The following is a 21,681-nucleotide window of genomic DNA, read 5'->3' as shown; positions in this document are numbered from 1 at the left end:
TCAGTCCTAAAGTGGACCCCTCTCCCTTTCCCCAGAGTAGCTTTACTCCTTTCACACTACAATTGTCTCGTTCAGAAAAAGTCAAACTCATGTGAACTGTGAATGCTTGTGGGCTGTAAAAAAAAACAAAAAACAAAATCTTGCTCAAGTGGTAAAACAGAGGAAACTGTGGCTGGTGCAGAAAGAGGAAGTAGACTGGTGTTCCTTTGCAGTTTCAAACAGCAAGGACGGTTACTTTCATTTCAAAAGGTGACAGGATGGAGGTAGAGCCAAGAAAATTAGATACCAGACCAGACTGCTGATCTCAGATGCACAGAGATAGATAGAGGAGATAACGGGAGTTAAAGTGCAGCAACGAGACTGAAAAGGAAACCATGTACTGTAGCTGAGGATATAAATGTGAACTGAGAAAAAAAAACTTAAAGAGAGAGAAGAAAAATTAAAAATAGGGATTCAAATCTTCTACCCTCGTTTTGAGGGTATGTTTACTAGAAACAAGAAGCTAACTCCCTTTACACAGTAGTAGTCATAAAAACTCACCATTTAAAGGTTTAATGAAAATGAGATCCTAATAAATAAATAAATGCTGACAGGGTTTCTTAAATAATATTTTAAGATTTGATTCTCTCTGTAACTACAAATATAATTATTGTTATTGATATATTATTATATTACAAATATTATTATTATTAAATATAGCAAATAGGCATGTTTAGCAAAATACTACACTTCTTTAACCTTAACAGATTATATAGATTTTTAAAACTCATCTTAAAACCCACTTTTATTCCTTGGCTTTCAACCCAGCATGAGACTCTGCTCCTGTTTTAGTGTTTTATGGTTTTATGGTTTGTTTGTTTTAATTATTGTTTTATTGTTTTTAATTTGTTTTAAAAACAATAAACAATTATCTTAGTATTTATTTCCTGTTAATTGTTTTACGTTTCCTGTGTTGTTTTATCTATTTATGTACAGCACTGTGTTTCAGCTGTGGTTGTTTTAAAGTGCTATATAAATAAAGTTGAGTTGAGTTGAGAGATTATATATCTGGAAGATCAAGAAAACCATTCAGGGATGCCATCTTTCTTCATTAGCATGAAACTAGCGCCTGTTAGCATCACAAAACGTCACATTTAAAGCTATTTTTAATTAAAAATAGATTCTACTAAACAAATAAGTATTAAATTATAAACAAATAGTGATCAGTTCTTTCACACAATAACTTAAGATTTTTGTTTTTTTTTTCATTTATGTTGCGTTTGTATTTTATTGGCATATTTTAGGTCGTTTCTTCGTTAGCATGAAACTTGCTAACGAAAGTTATGTGTTGGTCTGACATCTTAGTCTGTTCTGTGGATAGTTTAGGAAGTTTAGTGTTGTCATGAATTCAGTTTATTATTTGGACAGAAGGTTTTTTTATAGAAATAATGAAAAATGTTGTTTGTGTCCTTTCAATATGTGGATTTATTTGAGTTTCATTTAAGCCGATTGGCGAGTAATTTACTTGTTTTTGAAATCGTTCAGTCTCGCTCTTTGCTTGAAGAATTGTGTCTTTTAAGATGTATGATTAATTTATTTTTTTCCAGTCGTAACTTAATTTTCTGTGTCTGATTTTGAGTTTATTCAGCGGAGGAGTTGGCAAGTTAATTCATAGGTTAAAGTTCATGTTGTTTCTTTTCTTCTTTCTCTTCCTTCTGTGTGTCGAATATGAGATGATATTTCAATTTCCTCTGATAACTGTGTTAGGATCGAACTAAATAATTAAATAATATCAGGGTCATTTAAGTTTCTTCCTCTTCCTCTTCTGGCTTGTGTTTAGTCTAAATGTTTTTTGCTTGTTTTTTAAAATAGGAAAACCCTTCAATAAGGTATTATATTCTTCCTTTAGATTAAAAAAAATATTTAAATTGACACTTTGGAGTCATCTAATCACAGCCAAAAATCCAATTTTTTAATTTATTAAGTTTTTATTTCACTTCATTTACTTTAAAATAACTGAAATCTGTGCGCTGTATCCACCTGGAAAAATTAGCTTGGTTTCCAGTTGAAGTACCAGTCCTCCTAATGGTTTCCAGTATAAGAGCCGCACAGATTCTGTAATTGTTCCACAGAAAGTTTAATGGGAAACTATTTTGACAATCTAATAATCCTCATATAATAGCGTTTCTGTGTCATACATGATAGTTAACTGAATTTATTTGGATTTTGGACTCTTGATCAAATAAAACAAGACATTTGAAGTCATCGCCTATCTACGATTTTAAAATTGTATGTACACTTATGGCAGCTACTATGGACCCAATAACTGTCTTTAATTAGGTTTCTCCTTCATGGATGGAGGGAAGGATGGAGGGACATTTTAAAGACGAATGCGGTTGCTGATTAATTGAAATGAATTGAAAATAATTGTTAGTTGCAGCCCTAGTTTCTATGATTTTTGATTTATAAAGACACATCATGTAACTTTTTTTAAGTTAGAAAAAAGAAGGTTTCCTGGAGAGTATATTAACCCCAAATGCAATGATTGGAATTAAATGTTAATAAGTTATCAAAGTTTCTAAACTAAGTACTAGACATTAGACATTTAATTAACTCATCATTTCAAATCTAGCCTGAGCTAATGATTTTAACTTCTTCTTCTGACACCTTAAACAACTTATCTAATTACTCTCAAGTGTACTTCATCACTTCGTAAAGAATCACAGGTTGGGTTCTAATGTAGGTTAGAGATCATTTATGTTACTCACAACTTGTAATCATTACTTATGCCAAAGAATATATGCTTTACAGTGTGGGTTCACACCACATATTGTTAAACGTGTTATTTCCTCTTTGTGCTATTTTATGGGTCCGTGTGGCTCAACAGCTGAAGCCGGTACAACAATGGTCAGTTTCCACCTCCGAATGTGCTAGTTTGGGTATCTCCGTTGATTCATCTCGCTATAGACAGGAAGTGAATAAGACGCTTAAGAGTATGTAGAGCAGCACAAAAAAACAAAAACAATGGACAAATACAAGGAAACAAAGCACAGGAAACTCACAGTGTTTGTTGGTGGGAAGCCAGTGAGGGATCACGTCCAGAGATGCATTAAACCTGAGTTTATATAAAAGATGTGAATAAGTGTCAGACTGTTCCTGGAGGGACCTGAATAGAATTTAATAAATCAGCTTGGTCTTTCTAGAGACACCAGTACCAAGAACTGAGACCGGTTTGGTATTAAATGGTCCATAAAGTAGACAAAGAGATGATTCTGTTTCTTCCCCAGAAGGCGTTCCAGTTGTAGGAGATGAAAGCAGCTCCTCTTGGGGCATCAGGCTATTTTCTATCATGAACGTTCATGATGGTACTTTTCTTTCTATTTCAGCTACAATTCACACTTACCCATTATTTCTCTTAACACCCTCGATGTGTGAAAAGTCTGGGTGACGAACTCTCAAGTTGCTCATTGTTAGATACCATCAGATGTTTCTTGAATATGTCAACTGGTGTCAAGTCAACATTAATTTGCCCTTATTGAGATTTAACTTGTCTTCTTCTCTTCCCTGGTTGTGTTTTTTCAACTCCCAGATGTACGTCACTAAATAAAATTGCAAATTGTAATTTATTTAAATTGGAAAAAGTGTCACGACACACTTGGTTTTCAAATTCCAAGCACTGCAATTTTGATAACAGATTTATTAACAATGTTGTAAGCCGTATGAGGTTACTGCTAATGGAAAAAAATGAGTCAGCTGTACAAAATTAACTTGTGGTTGTTGTCTGGTTTATATGTTCTCTCTGTGCCAGTGTCTGAGATATTTACATAAAGGTAGTTTCATTGTTCCCAACTGTCCTGGCGCTCCCTGGCAGGCCAAGCACAAATATCAGCCAATTTGCTTACAATAATGCATCAGTAGTCACTGTAACCTGTGTTTTGCAGACAAGTAGAGTTTTGTACTGGACTCAAACTCATGCTAAACTCTGTGGGTGTTAACGTTAGGGCTGAGTATCGTTTAAAAAATCAAAGTACCCATGAAGTGATATTGATACCAGTTGAGTACTTCATTCGATACCCATTCCACATTTAGGACTCTGTAGTGTAGACTCACTTTAGAGCATTTTGTTGGCATCTTGGCTGCTGAACTGCTAGGTACGCTAACTCAAATTCTTCGTTGTTGATCGGCTTTGAGCAAGTCCATACACAAATAGTCATATTTTTTAGCTCTGGGTGCAAAAAGGATCGATTGCAGGTATCGATTGACGGGAGACGTTTCGATACTACTTGGTATCGATTTATTTTCGGTTAATGCTTTAAAGATATCAAGTACCTTTACCCATCAGAGAGCTTCAGAGGGTGAGGTCACTCCATTCGATATAAAAGCTGCCTTCTTTACATGCTTCATTAAACCATATAACTATAACGCTAATACAGTTGCTCATAACTTTTGCATTACCGCTGACCATTTCCCCCAATGGGTGCCATCCGCTTTTCAAGTGATTTCTGACCGTTTAAGGAAACAATTAGTTCTTGTTAATTTCGGTGTGCCTTTAAAATCCAATTGCAGAGGCCTCAAAGATGAGTGGTCAAAAAGTGATTGTTAATTGTGGGCGTAAATGATTGTTAAATATTCCATTTACTTTTTCCAGTTTCCAGTTATTTAGAAAATGATTTTTGAAAGAAAGAAAAAAGGAGCCAAGAAAGTTTTAGGGTGTCGCATTAAATCTAAGAATGCTTGCTGTTGATCGGCTTTGAGCAAGTCCATACAAATAGTCATATTTTCTAGCTCTGGATGCAAAAAGGATCGATTGCAGGTATCGATTGACGGTAGAGGTTTTCGATTCTACTTGGTATCGATTTATTTCAGTTGATATTTTAAAGCTATAGAGTACCGATACCCAACCCTATCATCGACTCAGTCAGATGGTACTGAGCATCTGCTGGACTGTCTGATGTATAAAAAATTAAAGGTATCGAGATGTCCAAGAAATAGATTTTGCCATCATGAAATAATCCCATGGTTGAAGAATGGCCCCATATAAGTATAAGTGTAGGTTTTTCTTCAGTTCTTCACAAACTGGAATCTACTGTGTTCAACTCTAACCTCGTGTTAAGTTATTAACTGTGAGTGGGGTTTTATGTACGTTTCAACTGTAACCATAATGTTGTTTTTCATGCCAAAACATAGACTGATATTTCTACAATTTAAATAAAAATGGTTTTCCCAATTCGTTGTTGGAAGAACTTTTCCTCAACTATCATCCAACACCTATAGGATGAACTGAGAGCCAGACCTTATCACCCAACATCAGCTTCGACCTCATTAGTGGTCTTATGGCTGAGTGGGAGCACATCTCGACAGTCAGGCTCCAACTAGAAGAGCTTTCATGTGTGTGTCCTGTTGTAAACGGATTGACTGGTTTGACCTGTCCTCCAGGTTAACTATAGCAACATGTGATGTTATATATATATAGCCACTATCAAGATGTATATGTTAGAGTTCCCATCCATTTGCTATGTTTTTGTGTATTTAAGCACGGTCACTGCACACATGTTCATAGTACACATACATACGTTTCGAACAGGACAGTCAGAGTAAACACACAGGACACATTGTTATGAAGGCATCCATTTAAGAAGAAGCACTGAGGCCCTGGCTGATGGTGACCCGTGATAACATGTCTAATGCCTCAAAGCACAGAGTGGCGACAGCAGGACTGTAAGATCAAAACCGGGAGGAAGGTCTGAGCCCCGAGGATGGATTTATATATACTGTAAGTTTGTTATGCGTTTTACGCCAATTAGTCTCAGGAAATAAGTTCATGATACCAATCAGGAACCGATTTCTCCTTTTTCAGGAACAAAAGAACTTTTAAAGAACCTTGAAAAGCCCACAGGAGGGGAACATCTCATGACATTAACACACTAAACTATGATTATATACTATAATATATCTACTAAACAGCTATATTCTAGTCTTATCATTGTGAGTCAGCATGTTGTGTGGCTGTTGTCTGTAGTCTTGTTGCTACCTGGGTCACATCCTGCCCCCTAAAAAGCAGAGGTGGAAAGTAATCACATAGATTGCTCAAGTGCTGGATTAAAATATGATATAACGTCCCATAAATGGTAAATGGACTGTGCTTATGTAGCGCTTTATTTAGTCTTTTGACCTCTCAAAGCACTTTTACACTACATGTCACATTCACCCATTCTCACACATTCATACACTGATGACAGCGGAGTCAACCTGCTCATTATGAGGACACTTAACATTCACTCACACATTCATACACTGTTGGTGCAGCCATCTGGAGCAATTTGGGGTTAAGCATCTTGCTCAAGGACACATCGACATGAGGACTAGAGGAGCCGCTCTACCTCCTGAGCAACAGCCGATTGATTAAATTATTCTTTTAATATGACAGACTTGGGTCACAAAGTTGTCTCACATGTCAGATCTGGCCCTTGATCTCCCTCAGACCTTTGACCTGGAGTACAGGACTGAACATCGCTGACTGTCAGCCTCCAGGCTCCTACTACATCATTCAGACTGGCTGTCACTATAGCGTCCTTGTCAAAACTTCAGATGGGAGCTTCTTGTAACATAATTAACATTCAAACAAAGTTATGTAGTCAACTTACGAAACAGTCTAAAAAAAGAGAGAAAATGAAAGTCTGATGAGGACTAGAGCAAGCAAGAGGAGCAAAACTTAACGTTATTTGATAACGTAATTAAGCATGAGGCAAAAATAACCATACAAACATAACCAATACATAACGGATACAGTTTTCAGCCTCTGTTTCCTAATCTGCACATTTCATTTACAACACAGTCACTCTGTTTTAATCTCTTCCCAGTTGCCTTATTTTCCTCATTTTCACAGCTCTTCACATGTACCAAAAATACCAATAAAGAGTGTGGAAAAGGGACTTCTACATCCTGGTTAAGTTCCTGATTTTACTCCTGGGACTCTTTGGTTAAACAGTGTAATAACATTCCCTGCTTATGATCAAATATTGTGCACATTAAACCAGTTTGATACCAGACGTTTCTGCTTCAGGAAACTGTCACAACAACGCTGTTTCTTTCCTGAAAGGTTTCAATGCAAATAAGCTTTGATTTGAATGAGTGCAGTCAAACATGCTGTCTCACTGTGACATTCAGAGACAGGAAGTTCAACATGTGGCTGCACAAAACCATGTATGATTTAAAAAGAGGATAAAGACACAGGAAGACGTATATTTCTAAGATATACAACAGGAAGAGCTCTTTAATTATTGAGCTGAACTGAAAATCTTTTGACTGTTAACTGTTTTTATAAAACCAGAAGAAAGACGTGAGTGGGAGGCAGTCTTGAGAAAGACATTCAGGAAACCGTCAACTTCCTTGTTTGTCAAAAACACGTTGATCTTTCTTCTCTCTGAGTCCCTTCTCTTTTCTCCTCTTCTGTCGCTACTGTACTACAACACACATTATGCAACCCTTCTGTCTTGCACAACTCTGCGTTCTCACTGGGTTTTCCTTCATTTGTTCTTTTGTACAAATTGCTTCTGGTCCTCACCGTTTTCTTTACTTTTCACACAAAACTATCACATTGAAATTGCTGCATTTCATACATTTCTCTAACTTGATGAAACTTCTGTATACTTTGTTTTTTTGCAGATGATCCACTGACATATGTTGTGATAAGCTGAGTTTTGCTTGTTAGATGTTGGTTGGTGGATTTTGTCACTTTGTGGACAGAGGCAGGCTAGCTGTTTTCCCCTGTTTCCAGTCTTTGTGCTATGCTAAGCTAAGCTAACTGTGTGATAACTGTAGCTTCATGTTAAACACACAGACATTGGCAGTGATATCGACCTTCTCATCTAACTCTCAGCAAGAAAACAAAGGATCATCAAACTGTTTCTGAAAGAGCAGAGTTGATAAATGCCAAACATTTGCTGGTGCTTGCTTCTCAACAGTGAAGATTTTCTGCCTTTTTCTCTGTTTTACATCATTTCAAACTGAATACTTTTGAGTTTTGGACTGTTGGTCAGTAGAAAACAAGATGTTTGTAGATGTAAAATTACAACAGTACATTTTTCAACATTATCTGACATTTTATAGACTTAATGATCAGTTTATTGAATGAGGATAATAGGTTGCAGCTTTAATGACATCAACATGACACATTTCTTGATAAAACCAAAAAAACGGTTTGATCCACTTTCCTCTGAAGTGAAGTGTCCTTGATTTGGTTTCAAACCTGTGACATCATGATTTCAGGCCTGTTCTCTCTCTTTGTGACGGATGTACCGCATGTTCTGTACAATTCTCTCGGCTCCTTTCATGTATATCACACCTCTAGTCATCTATTGAGAAGCTCCATTGATCCACAAACTCATAATGAAACCTTCCTAGAACTGGGGAGGGGTGTTAGATTTAATGAAGTGAATTTTTTTTTTCGAGTGCAGAATGATGGTTTTACACTTGAAACACTTTCTTTTGTCATTTTTCTTCTTCTACTTCTTCTTCTTCTTCTTTTCTTATTGCTCCGGAGGTTTCTGCATTGTTCTCCTTCGCCCCTCGGCTCCGCTTCGCTTCACGCCGTCCCGCTCTGTTCGCTTTGCGGCAGGAAGTGTGTTACGGCAGAGAAAAGAGAGAGAAAAGAGATCATTAGAGTAGAGTAGAGGAGGAGGAGGAGGAGGAAGAGGAGAACAAAGATATACGTCACAGCGTAGCAGAGTGAGAACAAGAAGAGGGAGAAGTAGAGCAGAAAGAATCAAAAACAGGATAAAACGTAGCCGGATTGGACAGAACGAGGCATCAGTTACCACCAGACAGTGTGTCATAAATGACTCAGCAAACAGAGCGATTATCAATTAATCTGATTAAACTCTCACATTGGTGTAGATTTGGGTATGTTAATGGTAGAGGTGGAAACTGAAATACTGTAATATTCCACTCAAATAAGTAAAGCACCACTACTTTGATGAAATTTTACTTAAGTACAAGTAAAAGTTCCGGTCTAAACATGTACTCAAGTAAATGTAAAAAGCAGCTTGTTAAAAATGTACTTAAAGTCTGTGTAAAGTAAGAATAAATATGTTCTGAGTTTGACATACTACAGAAAAGTGTGTTGTTAACCACCCTGCCAAATTTGAATGATTAAAAAAATCGCCAAATATATGAAATTAGGCTTCAAAGTTGTGTAAAAATCAGCCTCTTTCTCTGCTCCCAAACGCTGAAGCCCCGCCCCCTACCAAGTGTCACCTGTCAATCAAAGTCACCACCTCTACCGGCTAGCTCAGCTGCTAGCTCGGCGGCTAACTCAGCTAACTGGCTAACTGTAGAATGTAGTAATAGTAGTGTGTACTGAATGTATTTATACCTCTACAGCAGCAGGGGTGGATATCCAACTAAAGATCTGGCAACCCTCAACTTCAGACTATGTTACACATTGTCGACTAGCTGCAGAGTCTGAAAATAAACAATAGTAAATCTGCAGCGGTTTGTATTTATAGTAAAATAGTTTCAAATGTCTCCACAGGGCAAAATTAAACATCAGTTGATATTTCAGGTGTTGTTTATCAGCTGATTGGCGATCGATGATCAGACATGTCGTTTAATTAATGATCTTTATTGCTGTCAATGCCGACTAAAGTGAATTAAAACGTGTTTGTTTCTTCGTTAAGTTAAGAGTGTTTTTACAATGCTCTTACATTTCCAAATAAGTCATAAAAGGAGGAGAACAGTGTTTTAAACCAACAGTCAGGAGCAAGATTCCTTCATAATGCACTTACAATGGAAGTGATGGAGGACTAAATCCACAGTCCTCCTTCTCTGTAAACATTTATTTAAAAGTCGATCTGAAGCTAATCTGAGGCTTTAGCGTCCAAATGAGTCAAATCAAGTAGATATCTTTCATTTTTACAGTGTTTTTAGTGCCAAAGTTCCTCTTTTGTTACTATACTTCCACCACAGCAACCTGTCAATCAGGACGTAGCCACGCCCTAATGCATACTCTGCTTTATCGTCACATATAAAATCAGGGAGGCCGAAATGTCCCAAATGAACATCATACTGCATTGAAGAAGGTTTTAAACTAGCGATTGAGACCATAAACACATTTTGAAAACGTTTACTGAGGTTAGAAATCAAGTGAGAAGTTGGTGAATTCTCCATTGACTTGTATAGAGACGGTCGCCCCCTGGTGGCCTTTTGATAGAATGCAGCTCTAAGTTACTTCCACGTTGGCCTCATTTCAGAGGACCAGAACTCCCCGCCTGATGCTAAAGAGACTGTAAATGTGTCGTCTTAACGTCTTAACGTTTACGACGCTTATCTGCTGTCTGTGGTGATGAAGATGATACTGAACACATATTAAAGTAACTTTGCATGTGTGCCTGCCTCTAAGTCGTGCTACATATTGGACATACTCACATTACAAAGTGTAAGTGTAGTAAATGATGCAAATAAATGTTTTATATTCATACTGAAGTCACCAGTCAGTATGAAAATGAAGCTTAATATAGAGTACCAGTCCACAGCCTCTATAAGTCATGTTTCTGGGTCAACGCCGGTTTAGAGCCACAGGTGAGGTTTGTTTTTGTCTAAAATCCAAATATAATCAGTTTACTGTCACGTATGGCACAAATAAAGCTTAAAATCATCACATTTGTGGAGCTGAAACCAGCAAATATTTGGCATTTTTATGTCCTTAAAGAACTGACTCAAACAATCATTTGATTATAGAAATATTTGCTTATTAGTTTTCCGTTCATCAACTAAGTTATTAATGGACTAATTGCATTATGGGAAATGTAGGCAGCTTGACCTGAAGTATTTTGGCGTCTGCTGCTTCAGTGTTATGGAAATATTAATATTAAAATACCTTTTTTATCAGTTCCAGGATCTCATCTTCTGTTTTAGTAGTTTTAAAGGTTTTATCAGGTTAACTAAAACATTTGCCAGTTAAATCTTGTGAATCACGCTCTACATTTGTGAAGGATTTCTGGTCACACGGAGCCGGATAAGATAGTTAAGTTCAGGGATTAGTTCGATTATATTTGCATTCTTGTTCGGATGAGTTTTTTTTGTCATCCTCTTTATAGCTTGTGCTGCTGTTGTCATGTTGTTGGCTTGTGAAGCTCTCAGAGATCCTGCAGGTGATTTTGTTTTTATACAGATTAAAATGGCTCGACTTGACCTTTTCTGTCTCTCCTCCCTTAACGACCTCGCTGACCCCGTCTGTCTGCTCTTTCCTCCATCACATTTGTTTGTGCGTGAAACTTCCTGAGACGATTTGCATCCACGAGTCACAGATGCAAATCAGCATTTCCTTGGTTCTTTTTTTTTTCCTTTTTTTTTGTGTGTTTTTTTTTATGTGCTGATGCCAAACTGTGCAGATGAACTCAAACAACCTCAAATGAGCACAATATGATAAAGGATAATTTTTTTAAATGTTTTAAATCAACAGTCAGTTTGATTTAAAATTAATATTAAAGCTGTAATGATCCCTCCTGTTCATACTGGCCATTAGAAGATCCCTTCATAATGCACTTACAATGGAAGTGATGGGGGAAAAAAGTATTTAAAAGTTGATATGAAGCTAATATGCTAAGCTAATATGAAGCTTTAGCGTCCAAATGAGTCAAATCAAGTAGATCCCACATGGAATATATGTCAAATATGAGGTAATTTATTATTATAATCCTATACATACAACCTCTGGATATATTTAGATATGACTTTATATAATATATGAAATACCCATAATAATATATATATATATATATATATATATATATATATATATATATATATATATGTACAGTACATGTGTCCAATTTTTATATAGTATCATATGTTGTGATCATAGATGTCACAATATATAATATGTAATTTTAAACAGGCATGTCTACCTGTTATATTATATTTACAGATATAATGTAACATATACTGTGTGGGCTTTGGGATGGATGGGTTCAAACCATATATAGTTTTCTACATAGATGACACAGTATATATTTCAGCGTTACAGTGTTTTTAGTAGCAAAGTCTTTTTGTTACTATACTTCCACCACAGCTCAACAGGGAACACTAAGAGGAGATATGATGCTATAAAGACTGTATATGGGTCAGATATCACTTGATATGACTAACTCACACTGATGAAGATCTATAGAAGCTGATCAGAGACTCTTTATAATGCATTTTTGCACACATTTCAGTTATTTGGACTTTTATTCTCACTTTTTGACGATGTTAGAAGTGAATTTTCATTGTTTTCATCCAGGCCTTGTTGTGTTTTACCTACTTATAAAACTAATCACTATTCTAAATCCAACTTACTAAATGCTCCATAGGTTTTTTTTAATTCCTTTTGTGGCATTAATAAAGTTGTTTGTAGTTGTAGTTAGGTCTTATTTTTTTTTAAAACTCCTAAATACATGTTAATAGATGGTACTGCTTTTTTCTTAAAAATTACTAATAACAAAATTAAATGAAATAGAGATAGAAGACATGACACATTCAAAGATTTAAAGAAAGTTGCTGCATTTCAGAAGGAAAGCTTATCAGGAGTTTGGGAGTAAAACTAAAAAAAAAAAAAAAAAAAAAAGTTCCTGCAGATGAGAGACTGCTGCAGCTTTATGCAAATATTATGACTGAGTTGGCGTTAACACCAGCAGCTGTGTGTGTGTGTGTGTGTGTGTGTGTGTGTGTGTGTGGTGTGTGTGCTGATATTTGATTATTAAATGTTTCGGCGTCATTCACTGTTATTTTCTATTGAGGCATGAGGTATTCATCGTGGCCTCAGGCGACCTTTAATAACCCTGCGGACTATCCCTTTAATTATTCCACCTTGTTAAGTCATGAATCTGAGAAAAAAAAATGAATCTGAGAAATAAATGATGGTAAATGACATCAGAAACGTGTTACTGGCAGATCATGACTCATGTTTGATGTCTGACTTTTCCTCAACAGGAAGTTGAATTAAATGTAACACGAAGCCATTGTGACTGCTTCTGCTTTTTATTTGTTTTTCCAGAGAAGTTAGGGAGGAGTTTCAGGTGATAATCCTGTCCTCACATCATCACCAAAAACAAAGTTTACTGTCACATGTAGATCACGGTGACTTTTAGGGACTTTACATCACATTTCTGGAGACTTACTCAAACCCAGGGGGGTCAAACTCATTTTCATTCAAGGGCCACATACAGACCAATTTAATCTCATGTCGGCCGGATCATTAAATAGATGGAAGGAAGGGAGGAAGGACAGAATGAAGAAAGGAATGAAGGACAGATGGAAGGAAGGACAGAAGGAAGAAAGGGAGGAAGGACAGAATGAAGAAAGGAATGAAGGACAGATGGAAGGAAGGACAGAAGGAAGAAAGGGAGGAAGGACAGAATGAAGAAAGGAATGAAGGACAGATGGAAGGAAGGACAGAAGGAAGAAAGGGAGGAAGGACAGAATGAAGAAAGGAATAAAGGACAGATGGAAGGAAGGACAGAAGGAAGAAAGGGAGGAAGGACAGAAGGAAGAAAGGGAGGAAGGACAGATGGAAGGAAGGACAGAAGGAAGAAAGGGAGGAAGGACAGATGGAAGGTAGGACAGAAGGAAGAAAGGGAGGAAGGAACAAAGAAAGGATAAAAGGAAGGTAGGAAGGACAGATGGAAGGAAGGAAAGAACGAAAAAAGGCAAATAGGAAGGTAGAGATGTAAGGAAGGAAAGAATACAGGAAGGAGAGTGGGCCGGACTGCACCCCTCGGCGGGCCGGTTCTGGCCCACGGGCCGCATGTTTGACACCCCTGTTCTAACCCCAATTAACAGGTCCTGGGTCTGAATAACAAGGGAGCAAACACACGCACACACACACACACACACACACACACACACACACACACACACACACACACCCCTCCCCTCCCTCCCGTCTATAGCCTGAACTGAGGAGCGTTACTGGGAAGAAGTCCTTGAGTGATGTGCTTCACATTGAACATTGTTCCTAATAGAGGAGAACAGGGGTTGGCACTGTAGTCACACTTTTGACTTTCCTTTGAATTCCTCACAAACTGGATCCTGATTCTGAATAAATCCCCTTTTTTAATTGGTAATGGTAGTCTAAAGTGTCAAATACTGTCCCTGTCCCCATCGTTGGGGTCGGTTGTTGTGTTATTTCAATGAGGAAGCAATCTTAGAAATTGAAGAGAAGATAGAAAGACAGGGAAAACTAATTCCTATAAGTGCATTTTTTAAATCCTTATATAACAATATTGTTCAGTTTAACCCCTCTGACTGCTCTGAGCTTCACATCTAGGATCTGACCTTTGGTTTGACTAAATTCCTGCTCATGTTGCTCTCTAAAAAGAAAGAAAGGACTAAATATATCACATCATATGTGTAGTAGGGCTGTCAAACAATTAATTTTTTCAATCGCAGAATTTCCATAGTTCATCACGATTAATGACGTTTTGAATAGCATGTTTAAAATCCTGTTATTGTACATTTGAAGGCAGTTTTAAGCCCATAATGTAAAGCATTTCTTACCAGAGTGTCTTAACTGGGAATCAATCACGGCTCTGCTGCGACTCCCACACTCCAAAATGGTCCTTTGGTGGAGCTGAGGCTGGCTTGGCTGCACCTGGGTGTTTAGCGTGGAGGTGCTAACTCAAACTCCACGTACTCCGGTGGTAGTTAAACTCCGTTTGACACAGGTTGCATTTTACTTTTGACTTGTCAACTGAAGCGTCTGGAAGTGTTTTAAAGTTAAACAAGCCGTTCAAAAGTCCAGTAGCTCTCTTACTTTCCATCAGCGCGGTAGGTTTACTGCAGGAGGCCACTTCAAAGCATAGCGCTACAGCTAGAGGAGCCGTCTACGGGGGAGTAGAAGGGACAAAAAGGCTTGCAACATTAAAATGTGATTAAAAAAATTGCGCTGACAGCCCTAATATTTATATAATATAATACCAACATGTGATAACCAAACCCAACTGGAAGCTAACAACCACATGTTGTAGTTAAACTATCGTTCTCTCTTCATCCTTTTTGTTTTATTATAAATTCATTGTGTATAAGAAGAGAGAAACCCTAAACACTCTCACCTCAATGTGAAGTGGTTTACTCTGGAAATGACCCTTAAACTAAACATCTCACCCAAATTCAGAAAATTTCAGCACCTACTCTTTTTAGCAGCTTCCTCTAGAGACCAACATCTAATAAATGTGAAACTAACCTCATTCTTCTCTACTTTGTCCTCCTTATTAACATGATGGGGGGGCAATAAGAAGGTTTAAAAGCATCATACAGGTGTTAGTAGTCCGGTTCAACCATGGGTCTGTTTTTTTTTTGGGGAGGCCGTTAACTACTAACACACGTCGTCTGTATACTTTGTTAATTATTTTTCATTGAATTTAGAACAAACATGATTTATTATGACACTGTTCAGTTTAGTATTGAAGGGCAGGTACAGTACAGCGGATTACAGCTTATTTTAGTACTCATTTGCCTAAAAGTATCTCAGACGTGAATACATGCTGTGTTGAGACTTATTTTATTACACAAACCAAACAGCTGCAGCTTTGTTAATGATTGAGTAAAACGATTCCATTTCCCTTTCTGGTTTCTACACTTTCTGTGACCTGTGTGAGCACGAAACAGGTATTTTAAAATATCCTTTATACTTAAATACTCGACTTTGAAACTGGAGTATTTATTGGACCTTTGGACAAATAATTAAATTACACTTATAGCATATATGAGTTTTATTTTGTACTATATTTCATACATCATAGCATGTCTTTTTAAACAAATAAAAACATATTAATACAACATTTTTAAGCCCATAAAGCTCCTGCATAGAGCTCATATCACCCTCAACATGAAATAAAGCAATAAAATTACAATAAAAAACAATTGCAATAATTGCAATTGCAATAAAAAACAGATTAACAGATAAATGAGCTTCTGTACCTGCTGTATCTAATCTGATAAACACATTTTCAACAGGTATTTACCATAAAATAAGATAGTAAATAAAAGAAATATAGTCAAAAGTCAATTATCAGAGGTGAACATTTCATTTGTTCTGTAGTGTCTTTAATTTTTAAATTTTCTTTAACTTTTTCTAAACTGGTAAAATTGTGTCTCACTGATTGACAGCGTTGAAATAAAAAAGCCCCCTGGTGGTTTATCTATATACTGCATGTATCTGATCGTATATACATCAGGTTTTTACACTGATGATGTAGAGCTCTCTAAAACTCATGGATCATATCATTCACTTGGTGTTACAGGAGTTAAAAAGGTCTTTAAAACACTGGATGAAGACATTCACTGATTCTTGTTCTATTTTACTCAAATTTAAGACATTTTATTGACATTTTTAATAGACTTGTATGAAAATCACTGAGCTGAGGGACCAGGAGGACTGTCCTTCACCGCACGAACTGTGTCCTTTGTTGACTCTTGTTGCTCACCAGTATGCATAAATTGTTGCATAAACAGGAAAAAGACTATGGAAATACCAATTTTGTTTTTTTGTGCGGTTGATTCTGATGGAAAATGCCTTTACCAAAAAAAAAAGAAAATCACTGAGCTGCTGGGCGAGTTTGATCCTCACGTTTCCACCACACTATATGCCAGAATATTTGTGTATTTATGTGTTTTATATATTTAATTAGCAGGTGTGTCAGATTGGTGGAATTTATGTTATTTAAAACCTTTTATTTTTTATTTTAAAGAATTATTTTTCATTATCTACCAGAACGATATGGTTATGAAAGTTGTGGTTTTGATGTTACTATTAACTTGATCGGCAAAAAAGGTTAAAATAACATTAATAATGATAATAATAATAATACTAATAATACTAATAATAAGGTAGGAGGAGAATAAAAGTCATGACTACTCTACTCTGAGTCAAAAGGAGAAAGTAAAACATTCCTCCCTGAAGTCATTTTAACTAAACCGAAAGTTTGGTGTTACAGTGCGATAAACATCATCATCCTCAACCCTGTGTGTGTGTGTGTGTGTGTGTGTGTGTGTTTTGCCCAACAGAGAAGGACTACAGCAGCCTTTGCGAGCGGCAGCCAATCGGACGTTTACTCTTCAGACAGTTCTGTGAGACTCGCCCCGAGCTGAGACGCTGCGTTAAGTTCCTGGACGCCGTGGTAAGAAAATAGAAAGTGTGAGTGTGTGTGTGTGTGTGTGTGTGTGTGTGTGTGTGTGTTTGTGTTAAGAGCTTTGTCCCGAGATGCCCCTGTGATGAGTGTGTGTGTGTGTGTGTGTGTGGGAATGAAGGAGTGAGATGGGTGGGGGGCTCTCAAGAACTTGTGTTTCTTTCTTCCCCGAAATGCTCCTCAGTTCCAACTATAGACGGGAGGGAGGTGTGTGTGTGTGTGTGTGTGTGTGTGTGTGTGTGTGTGTGTGTGTGTGTGTGTGTGTGTGTGTGTGTGTGTGTGTGTGTGTGTGTGTGTGTGCTTGTCCAACTGGAGACAAAAGCCATGTCCCCAGTTGGGAAAATGCTCAATTTTTGGCCAGAAAATCAATTTAAATCAGTGTAATGTCCCCAAAAGTGACCCAAAAGTGACCAAATCAGAAGAAGAAAGAGTGATTAAGGCAGCACATAAAAGAAAAAAAAGAGAGAGGTTGGATGAAGAAGATAGTGGAGGATGGATGAGAGGTTGGAGAATTAAGAAAGGGTTACACATATTCTGCACATATCCAGGTCTAAAAGTTAAAGAGCTTTAATGTTATTGTTCAATCTAACAAAATCATAGACAAACATTTATTACTGACATAGCTTCATATGTCAAGTGTGTGTGCTGCAGTTGGGTGTGTGTGTGTGTGTGTGTGTGTAGTGTGTTAAAAAGTATATAGGGACTCCTGTTATTACACTCCTGGGGGTTTAAGGGAACAGGTGTGGAAGCAGGCTTGGGAAAAAATGTGTTTTTCTTCCTGGAAGTCCGAGCTGTGACGTTCTTGTATTTTCTTCCAGATGGTTGGAGAAGGTGAACAGGTGGTGGTATATTTATATTATGGCGCCCTTCTGGAATATCTTTGCATGTTTTCCAGTTAAAAACTCTTTATTTATCATCTACTGGTCCTTTATGCAGCCGTTTTAGTTCCTGTCTCTTATGTCTTTATGCCTTTTCAAAGATTTGATCTGTGTAGTCTAGTATGAAGGGTTTATTAACAGCTACTGAAGAGCAGTTCTCACTTTCAGCCACTAGGAGGAGCTCTAAGCTTCTGTAAACTAGCTTCACCGGAATGAACTTAGCCTGCTAGCTAGTGAGTTAGCCTGCTAGCTAGTAAGTTAGCCTGCTAGCTAGCCGACTGGAGGGAACATGACGCAGACGAAGCCACACAGAAGTCTAGCGTGGTTTAAAATAACTTCCAGTAAGTAAAGGATAATGTTGTCAGGTGTGAAATATGTGGAGCAGAGTTGAGCTATCGCGGTTTCACACGGACAAAAAGCTGCTGTCTGCTGTGACGGTTGCTAAGGGAGACGGACCTGACGCTAATCACCGAACTAGTACGTCAACGTTTATAACGGCTCCTCGAAAGTGTGATAAAAGTCTCTCTAACGTCTCTCATTGCTAACATGATTGTAAAGGATAAATGCTCAGCGTTGTTTATGAAGGTAGGAAAAATAATCCACGCTGTTATATTTTTAAGGGTCTGTAAACCTGTAAGATTTGTCCTTTTAATTAATGTGTTTCTGTAAAGAAATGAAGGCGGATTATCATTTAAATTAATACAAGTTTGTGCAGTTACAGCTTGTTGTGTGTTATGAATATTGAAAGTTAGGGTTTAGCTCTTATGAATGTCGGCATGCAGCGATTATTCGGTTATTCATCGGTCATACATCATCCACTCATCCCTAGTGCTAATAAGTTTGATCTTAGTGCAGTTTCAGAGTTTTTGTTGGTGCAGTTACAGTTAGGACGAGCAAACAATATATATCTGGGTCAATGACGTTTTAGTGTCCATGTGGTTTAGCTTAAATTTAAAGGGTTAAAATGTGAAAATAAATGTATGAATAACTTGCACACATTCTTATTTTGTGGACCCAGCATCAAGTTTCTGCTTTTAATCCATTTTGAGAGAATATATTAGAGGATTATGGTAAAAATGTCTAAGTGGTGTAACCATAAAAACTTTGTACCAAATAATTCAACTTGCTTAAAAACAGTAAATAGTCAATAAAACACCATATCAACTAGTTTGGCATGATCTTACATTATAATTTTTATATTAAATAAAGCTAATGGAATATTCATCTGGAGAATCATGGAGACCAGGAAACATTTACATTGTTTTTGTGGTTACACCATTTGACATTTTCGGGAGCATTCAGTCTTACTTTTCGTTTAAAATGGTGTAAATGTCATTTCAAATGATATAAAACCAACAAAAATACTAAATGTACATTTTAATAAACCTGATGCTGCTTTTAAAACTAGTTTTTAAGATATATTTTTGAATTGCTCATCTTGTGTGGAGTTTTTTTTTAGCCTTTTTTAACCCTTTGATAGAAAGTAGATCCAATTAAATTTGTCCATAAATGAAACTCCATTGAACTGTGGCAGCAGAACTGGTTTGTTTTTGTTTGTGTGTGCATGGTTTTAGTGAACTGGCCCTTTAAATCTCTGTGTTGGTTTTAAAAGAAGTACTGCTGGAAGATTAAAGTGGCGAGTTGGTTCTCATGTAGAGAATTTGATGCAGGAAGTTTAATTATCCTAAAAACGCCTCCGACGCTCACGAGTTTGGAGGAAGTGGATTTAATATCTGTTTAATGAAATACAGGAACTCTTTGACTTCTGGGAGCAAAGGAGAGAAAGACTGCGTCAGTGTGTCGTTGCCCTTTTCTACCTCGTGTGTTATAGGACACACACAAACACACTCACACACACACACACAAACACAAACACACACACATGCACTTTCTATTGACTTCTTCTGTCTCAGTGAACGGCTCTGCTCACTTCAGGAATGCTTCAGTCACACTGTTGTTTTTATTCCCATCCGTGTCTGTGTGTGTGTCTGTGTGTGTGTCTGTGTGTGTCTGTGTGTGTGTGTGTGTGTGTGTGTGTTCTCATTGATGCTGTTTTGCTTTATTTAAAGTTACACCACTGATAAATGATTACATGATAAATCGTTTTCTCCTCCTTTGCTCTCATGGACAAACACACACACACACACACACACACACACACACACACACAGTTATTTAAGTCACTTTTGGGGATATTACCTAACCTTAACCTTAATCACTGACCCCAAAATCTGTTTTTTCCCCCTAAAATGAGGACACAGCTTTTGTCCACACACACACACACACACACACACACACACACACACACACACACACACACACACACTCACTCACACAACATACATGCTCTGTACTCAACAACACAATACACAGGTAACAAGGAAGTTAAAAGGGAAAAACCCCACAATGACGTGTCTGAAATGACTCCTTTATTCATTTCTTCACTCCTCCCTGAATAATTAACTCTTAGTAGTTTCATCAACAGTGAGCAGTAGATCACTAACTAATTGTTTTCATTTTGTGTCATCACAATCAGCTGGTAGTTTTCCACATTTTTAAAATGTAGAGCAGAGAGTAGTACGACTTTTATTTTCTTGGCTGTTTCCTCTTTATAACCTACTTTTTTATGTCTGTTTTTTACTTCATCTAGTCTGCTCCTAGCTAGCTGTCCTTAGCAACCGTAGGGTCCTTAGCTGTCCTTAGCAACCGTAGGGCCTTAGCTACCCTTAGCAACCTGTCGCTGGGCAGAAACTGAGCTATTTTTTTGTGATCGGCTAATTCTTCCTGTCTGTCTGTTTTGCCAGTTAACCGAGCTAATTCATTTGAATGGAGTGATTAATTCATGTTTACTGTGGACAAAATAAATAACTCGGCGGCTAGCTCGGTGGCTAACTCGCGGCTAGCTCGGCGGCTAATCCGGCTGCTAGCTCGGCGGCTAACTCAGCTAACTGGCTGACTGTAGACTGTACTAGTAGTAGTGTGTGCTGAATGTATTTATACCTCTACAGCAGCAGGGGCGGGTTTATGCTAATTAGATAAGATATATTCCTTTATTAGTCCCATAATGGGGACATTTGCTGTATTGCAGCAGCAAAGTGGACAGTAGATACTACAGGGAACTTTTTCTGGCAGTTTTTTTTCACACTGAATATTTAATTATTACTCATTACGTACATTTTTGTTTAATTTTAGTAATTATTTTAGTTGTTTCTTTGCCTTTGGATAGTTACGGACGTGTTTTACTATCTATCTATCTATCTATCTATCTATCTATCTATCTAGTGCTTTTAACCCTCCTGTTGTCCTTGAGTCAAGGAAGGGAGGGAGGGAGGAAGGAAGGGTGGAAGGGAGGAAGGAAGGAAAGGAGGGAGGAAAGAAGGATGGGAGGAAGAAGGAAGGAACGGAGGGAGGGAGGAAGAAAAAGGATGGAAGGGAGGAAGAAGGAAGGAAAGGAAGAAGGTTGGGAAGGAGGGAGGAAGAAGGAAAGGAGGGAGGAAGAAGGAAGGGAGGAAGAAGGAAGGAAAGGAGGGAAGAAGAAGGGAGGAAGGAAGGGATCTATCCATCTGTGTTGTAGACATTGTGCAAAAGCAGAAAAATTGAATACTTTCCAGCCTTGACTTGATTTTACTCTTTTATTAATCAATCAGTGGATCAGCGAA

General features: G+C 37.5%; 1 protein-coding gene across 1 annotated transcript in view; it reads left to right on the top strand.

Annotated features, from left to right (window-relative positions):
* The window catches only part of grk6 (G protein-coupled receptor kinase 6), a 73,631-nt gene that overhangs the window by 19,198 nt on the left and 32,752 nt on the right, over window positions 1-21,681 (top strand). Inside the window, exon 3 of the mRNA XM_053331194.1 lies at window positions 17,023-17,135. Coding sequence (XP_053187169.1) covers window positions 17,023-17,135 — 113 coding nt within the window. The remainder of the gene's footprint in view (window positions 1-17,022; window positions 17,136-21,681) is intronic.

The sequence above is a fragment of the Scomber japonicus genome, chromosome 13, assembly GCF_027409825.1.
Source record: "Scomber japonicus isolate fScoJap1 chromosome 13, fScoJap1.pri, whole genome shotgun sequence".
Classification (NCBI taxonomy): Eukaryota; Metazoa; Chordata; class Actinopteri; order Scombriformes; family Scombridae; genus Scomber; species Scomber japonicus.
The sequence above is the reverse complement of the archived record's forward strand: the minus strand, read 5'-3'. Positions and strand labels throughout refer to the sequence as shown.